This window comes from Pinus tabuliformis, chromosome 7 (genome assembly GCF_031772625.1).
Source record: "Pinus tabuliformis cultivar Carrire ecotype Pingquan chromosome 7, CPIR1, whole genome shotgun sequence".
Classification (NCBI taxonomy): Eukaryota; Viridiplantae; Streptophyta; class Pinopsida; order Pinales; family Pinaceae; genus Pinus; species Pinus tabuliformis.
Genome location: NC_142293.1, coordinates 623,147,436 through 623,154,834, shown reverse-complemented (window position 1 = coordinate 623,154,834; position 7,399 = coordinate 623,147,436). Strand labels below are relative to the sequence as shown.

General features: G+C 37.2%; 1 protein-coding gene across 1 annotated transcript; it reads right to left on the bottom strand.

The window, feature by feature from the left end:
- Nucleotides 1-891: 891 nt before the first annotated feature.
- Nucleotides 892-6,667, bottom strand: LOC149248978 (ATP-citrate synthase alpha chain protein 3). Its single transcript, XM_089458591.1, has 13 exons — nt 6,419-6,667; nt 6,202-6,319; nt 5,271-5,447; nt 5,020-5,181; nt 4,713-4,793; nt 3,982-4,033; nt 3,616-3,730; nt 3,382-3,463; nt 2,663-2,758; nt 2,437-2,538; nt 2,112-2,228; nt 1,826-1,942; nt 892-1,321 (listed from the first exon to the last, which is right to left on the bottom strand). The coding sequence occupies exons 2-13, from the start codon at nt 6,298-6,300 to the stop codon at nt 1,250-1,252; spliced, it is 1,272 nt and encodes a 423-aa protein (XP_089314717.1). The 5' UTR covers nt 6,301-6,319; nt 6,419-6,667; the 3' UTR covers nt 892-1,249.
- Between the last annotated feature and the right edge of the window lie 732 nt (nt 6,668-7,399).

Genomic DNA, 7,399 nt, shown 5'->3' with positions numbered 1-7,399 from the left:
ATGCCCACGAATGCAGTTGCTGCCATTAACTCTAACCCAATCTCTATAAATGCAAATAAATCGTAGTAAAGAGTTGGGGGATAAGCTTCCCACTTTAGCCAAAATATAATAGGTGCTGCTTTAAGGAAAATAAAAAACATTCTCTTTTTTGTTTTGACATTGAACCTGTGTTTCCAAATTTCCATCCAAGCATTCAGATTATATCGGACATAGGCATGAGGTCTTTGTGAATGCTTTTAAATATATATATGTATCAATTTAATTTAAGAATGTAGGTTAAAATTCCATCTTCCCAATTTGAACTGGAAGTGTGGGGAGCTTTAGAACAAATAATGAACTACCAATTAAATCATGTACTTGGATATATTGTTCTTTTACTCAGTTAGTTTGGTGTCAAAGCCTACCAAGATCCAAACCCCCCTTCTTAGGTTACCCCTTGAATATATTTGCATGAGCATAGGTCGTGTAAGAGACACATGACCTGTATATTCATTAAGGGGTGTGCTCTCAAGTAGCAGAAGCAATGGTTGGGGAATCTTTGGAAATTTCAGCCTGACCACCAGGCGTGATTTACGTGTGTGGAAGCAGGCTCTTTAATCAAATTTCCTTATTTTGCACATTCTTTTTTCTTAGGCTGTGGATATCTGTATCAAACCACACCATTGCATCATATATTGTTTTGATTCCTAGCTTGGATTCTGAAAGAAACTATCACCTGTCTTGCCATATTGTTGGTATTTAACATTAGCTTCCAAACACAACTAAGATTATTTGTTTAATCAAATTCACTGATTTCTTAGCATAGCAGTGTGTAAGACACTAATTAATAGTCTTACCAGCCAAACCATTGAGTCCTACTTTGATATCATTCAATTTGCAAAAGAACACGAATTGCATGAGAAAAGGTATCATATTAAGGATTATTCCAAGGTTTTTACTAGACAACATCCCTCGTCCTCAACTTTCTAAATGAAACTGAAATAAGCTATCAATTAATTTTCCTCACAAATCTAACCATGATCGACATGATATTTATGATCATAAAAATGCAACATTGCCCTTTTGTTAGCGTAGCAAAGGAGAGTAAATAAGCAGACTACAGAATCAACTTCCAAATACTTAAAGAGAATCATGGGAGGCTGGGCTCAGTTTTTTCCAGAGACAACATCCCAGCAGCCTAATAGACAGAAGCAACGTAACCACCCTCAAACAAGATAGCCAACTACAAGATGCAATTTACTTGAGAAATTTATGCAGAAGCTGTTATACTTTGTATAGCTTGCTTGCAAATGCCAGTCATACTAGCTTCCGGTCCATAAACCTGTGTAGCAAACATCGATCAGTATAGAGTTCTTCATATGCAATCGTATAGATTTAACATGACACTCAATTATACAGAACTTTAACCCATGACTTGAGGAAATGCTAGTTTCTAGGGGTAAAGGAAACTCAGGTTTCTAGCTTGCATTCTATTGCTTGTGCAATTTGACATGTCAGACGAGGGTAATACACAGAAAACTAGACGAATACAATGGCACAAGAAAGAGTGGCAAGATACCCATTTTGGAACAAGATGTAGATAAAAACATGTTATGCATGCAAAGAGGAAGATAGAGAACCAAACTAGATAATATAGTGTTATACACCAATTAATTATTTTGATGCCATAGAATCATTTATAACATTTCAAAATTGGAACAAGTGAGTAGCAAAGAAATCTGTATTAATCTTCTTTTCAATCATTCAAAAGCATATTCCTAAAAAACCAAGCATATATATGTTTCAATGACTGAAGATATCAGAGTCAAATACGATATTTCCATACCTGGAATGGGACCCCAATCTCCTCACCAAGGGCACGCATCTTTGCAAGACCATTCTGATAATTTGGACCACCTCTTCTCACATATACTTGCATCCGTGATGCTTTGAGTTTGGATTCCTGAAATGATAAAAATGTCAAACAAAAAAATATTGTCATCTACCTACCCGATTATAAGACTTGATTACAGAATGATCACGAGAGAAGTACACCATATCTCCTAAAGCTGTGATATAGCTTCAGTTGTAAAGTTTATGGTGCTTATTATAAGATTAGAATTCCTTCAAACCTTTTCACGCAAGGCTCGAATGATTCCACTAAACGTAGCACTAACATCAGTGAAGTTTGCTATCCCTCCACCTATCACTAGTGCTCTCTTACGTCCATCAGGATCTGCAGTAGCACACTGCACATAACAAACCAATCAGAACTAGAATATACATATCTTTATGCCAAAAGGACTAATGTTTTTCTGCTTCAATGCCTTCAAAGATGTTATTATAATAGCAAGGACATAGAAGCTTCGTTTTTAAAACCAAAATATAATTTAAATGCAACGTAAGAAAAGTTGTGAAAATTGACAAAAAAGAGGGAATATATTTTATAATGCTTACATCTATTAAAACTCTTGCATACTGTAACACCTCATCTTCATTTGGAGCTCCACTATATTCAGCATAGTTTCCAAGTTCATTTGCAAATCCCAAATCTCCAACCTGAATGAAGCCAAACACAGAAACTGGATCAATGCAAAATAGTGGATTTATGAGTCAAACAGGTAACCAAAACAGTTTTTATATACTAGACCCGTAGAAACTAAAGATAAAATTTTATACTCACCGTGTCAGCATATATCACACTTGCACCTCCTCCAGCAACCATTGTCCAAATGCGTCCTTTTGGATTTAGAATAGTAAACTTTAGAGAGGAGCTTGTCTGTGAGCAGCAGTGCATGCAAATGGAGCGGAGCACACATGAATCCTTTTTCAGATTGAAACTTATAATTGAATAGTTGAAAACCAGATAACAGCCATAAAATGTAATTGAGAAGATAATTTTTGGAAGATACCCAGTATCAACTTCAAGGAACCAGACAGGATGGCTGAAGAAAATTCTGAATTTTGCAATGAGCCTTGCTATTTTACCAAAATTAAATGAAAAAGACCATGACAAAAATTTGAAATGCTTCTCTCTCTTCTCGTTTATATTCTAAAATTTATAATAGAAAACAATGGGTTATTCTCAGATATATATTCAGTGCTGTTAAAAGTGATGACGAAACATTCCGGACAACTATCTTGGTCTGACATTTACTTGAGTCCCTACCAAAGAGAACATCCAGAACATAAAAGAGCAAACAAAAGCATCAAACGCAATAAAACATAAATACTACACAACCTCTCCGAAAGATGGAAGTTTGTGAGGCATTCATGCAAAAGGCACATTGATGGGCAACTTGCTTTTTACAATTCCATGATATACAGTAATGAATCCGTGCACATGGGCAAAGAAACCGAGCACAATAGCTAGAAACTATAACAAGTGCAAAGAATCCATACCTTTTCATCCATGCTATGTACTGCACTCTCTGCAGGACTCATGACTCTACCAAAAGGCAATGGGAATTCGATATTGCCCCACCTGTATGGAGAACACATAACTATACATCACATTCTGGAAACTTCCACATTTTATCTTCTAAAATGCATCATGGTTTGCCATTCAACACCAAAATGGTTCCACCAAATATTATTGAATCAACAACTCTTCAAATAACATGAATAAATCCTTACTTTTTGAAGTTCTTAAATGCAGCAGTATCATCCAATTCTCCTCGCATATCCAGAGGGTAAGGCTGCCCATTAACCAGTGTGAAAGGATTCATCTCCAAGAAAGTGAAGTCCAAATCTGGCATACAAACACAGATCCAATGAATTCCAAATAAAATAAACAGCACACCGACCCACAGGAAAAAACTGTTTTCCCTTTCTCTACCTTATCAATCAGGTTTTTCACCCACTTGAATATTATAATTAGATTGGTTCCACTATGACTTCCCTAGGGACCCAGAAAGAGGATAAAAGAAAGAGAAATGAATAATTCATGACAACTGTAAAATAGCTCTTGCAAGATAAGCAAAACAGAGACATAAACTTTACCCAGAAATAAATTGAAAACTCCCTTTATGAAGGTCTCAATTTTGCCTCGAATCTGCAAAAGGATAAAACGGACATGAGACATATCTCATGATGAAATGGGTTAACTCCCATGCAAATAGCGAACCAAATTTTTTAGGGCCAAATTGAAAATTGAAACAATATTTTGAAACTAAAAATACAGAAAGTAGGTTTCGTCAGCTGGTTGAAAGATGGTATTTCCTCTCTTCAAAACGGATATAAATCCAAAACTTTAAAGACCTGGAGTTAGAAAGGCAACTTGGAGTTTTGCCAATATAAGTCAAATCTCAAAGTTGTCAAGAGGCGGTCATAAACAAGATCATAAGTTGGTGTGGAACAATGAAAGGCACAGACATACACAGGTAAAACCAGTGACTGAAAAAGGGGTTCAAAGAGCTTTGTCCTCTGTTACATGAGATCATAGGTTACTATTCCTCTTTAATGTAATCTCAATGATGGTAATTAGTAAGGAACCTGATTATAGCATCTAATAGTTCACTTTAAATAAGATTTACTCATGGACACAAGTTACAACTTGTTTTAATTTGGCTACACTTCTGTAAAACAATTTTAAAAAATGAAACACTTGAGACCCCATTCCTCGGACAAGGAAGTTGGATTTAACATCTAGAATCATTATTATCAATTTTTTTTTTCTATTTTGCGACAGAAGATGGTCTTAAAATAAAATCCTAGTTACAAGAATTGTCTACCTCCAATGGAAGAGTTGCAATCAAGGGTGCACATAACTCAGCTGTCAGGGACTTTTCCGTTGGGATAAAGACTGACTTAACCTGCACAAGCAATTTTGAAACATGGTACCACGAATGAAGATCCAAAACTAACCAAGACAAAATAGAACGATATAATAAATAGTTAAAGGTGCAGCTACTCAACACCCAGAAAACCCATGTACCTATACAAAGTCCCTGATTAACAGGAGGGCAATAAAATTAAAACATTACATTTGCAAGAATTATGCGCATAAAAATCTAAGTGATATGCTAGCTGTTGGGGTACCTTGTCCCAATTTTCTTCGATTTCAATGCCTCCGCACTCTGAAAAGCTAATGGTTGCACCAAGGCGCTCTGACACGATCGACATATAAAACTCATCATCATGAGGTACAAATGGCTCCACAATGAATGTTGTTATAGGTGCCTTTGCACCGCCCATCTCAACCTGAAAAACACCAAAATATTTTATGGCTAAGGAAATGTTCATGCCCATACGATCATCAAGCACAGTTGAAGAAATCGACAATCAATTACCTCCTTTCCCAAGCGTTCCTTGACAAACCCAATAACCTGGGCCAGGTCCAGATTCAAGGCTACCAAGCCACTCTTGCCCCGCTTTCCGAACAACATGTCAGGCTTAACTACAAGTCTGCTCGAAGATAGCCATGGTTCTGTGTCCGCTAGTTCATTGAAATCGGTTGATTCCGTTACCTGTAACATCAGGATAATTGAGATGGATTCAGTATTGACCCTTAAGCTTTCCCCTGCAACATACTAGATGCCCCCTAAAGTTGAGGTTGTTAGGGTGGATAGAATAAGTTAAAGTGGATCCAACATGTGCCAGTGCCACCAAAAGTTTAGAGGTTCTCGGCATGGTTCCATCCTCCTTTGCTGTGTAAGTGTAACAGACGCAACACAAATTTCTAACTCTGTCCACCCTCGTTTTCTACGGAACTATCAGTGTGACAGATGCAACACAAACCTCTAATTATGTTCACCCTCCCTTGCCGTGGAACTATCAGTGTCAGCGTGACAGGTGCAATACAAATCTCTAACTCTTAAAAACCAAAATTCCGCCGATTATACTAGCAACAGATCTATCCTAAACCCGGAATCTCTTATGCGCCAGAAGGTATTGAAATCTTTGAGGTAGCAATCTCAATGTTTTCACTGTGGAACTACAAGGGTGCCTAATTTCATACAGGTTTGTAACTGTTCACAACCAAAAATCCTCTTGTACTCACTTAAAAACGGGGTGAAAATATAACACAAATACTGCTGGATCTCAAACCGGGATTGTGAAACCCCAAGGGTTTTAATGCCTTTTGGTCCTAAACTGATCAGGGATTTAATCAGGTGCTAATTAACCAGAATACTCCAGAGGGCACTAATTAACAGAAGACGCTGAAAAAGAAGCAGGCATGCAATGCATCAAACCTTGTAATCGCTAGGAGAAACGACATACCTGGGCAGATTTGATGTCGACCTGCAATCCAGTGAGCCTCTTAAGGTGCTCTTTCAATAGCCTCTTGGAATCATATTCTCTAATCTTCTTCCTCGCCATTGTCGATATCACTGTTTATCTACAATTTCAAGCAAATCGATCAATCACACATATGTTTCAGTCCAAACCCACAACATAGAGAAACCATGATAAAAGCTTGGGGATAGAGATCCAGTACCTAGAGAAAGTGGTAGAGAAATATGAAAAAACCAGCAAAAATTTTATGGCCTGTGTTTTTAGGCCGAGCACTGGGTATTAAATATGCCTGGGTTGGGTGAATCACGTGGGCTTCCAAAGTCTGAAAAATGCGACCTGACCACGTTTTAGCCCTTGCCCACCATTCTTGACTACCCCTGACCAGATTGATTTGTGGAAATCCAGAGTCAGAGCCCACACAGATTGAACCCGAGCTTTTATTATATGTCTTCATATAAGAATTAAAATAAAATACAATGGGAGTTCAATTCATGCAATAATGATTGAACCAAAAAATTAATCATGTGAGGTAGCGAGTAGCTCTGAGTCAAGGTTGGTGGCTGGCCATTCATCTACCACCCATTTTTGGGTAAATAGGGTATGGTGTGAAGTCCTTATTTGTGGTTAGGTGTTCATTCATGACCCAGAACCCGCACGTGGTCCAGCCTTACTCCTATCTTCTCACCATTACAACAAGAAGTCAATGATTTCAATAGTGAAGGAAGAAATATAAGAAGGTTTTGTATATAGTGTAGACTGATACATATAATGTGAAGGAGATGGTGACCAAATAAGAGCTTAGGAGTTTTTCTATTCCAAAAGTTTAGATTGTTTAATAGAATACTAAAATTCATGTTATATACACTTAGATACTTGATCGAGAAGGAGAAGGTTTGGGGTATATAGAGGGAGGTATTTTGCTGTTTTGTTAATGGGAAAAATTGGAAATTCCTTGTTGTTTATATGTTGTATGACTAATTCTAGGTCACAATTTGAACCAAGCAGGGATTTTTTAGATTGTTTCGGAAATGGTATTGGGGTCAAGTAGAGGTGCCTATTATCCCCTATTTTATTTGGGATATACATTGACAAATTAGACGAGTAGATAGACAAGTTTGGTGGTTTACTTGACCAATTATGTTATAAAGTTGCTTCTTTATGTTGATGATCTTATTTTAATGGC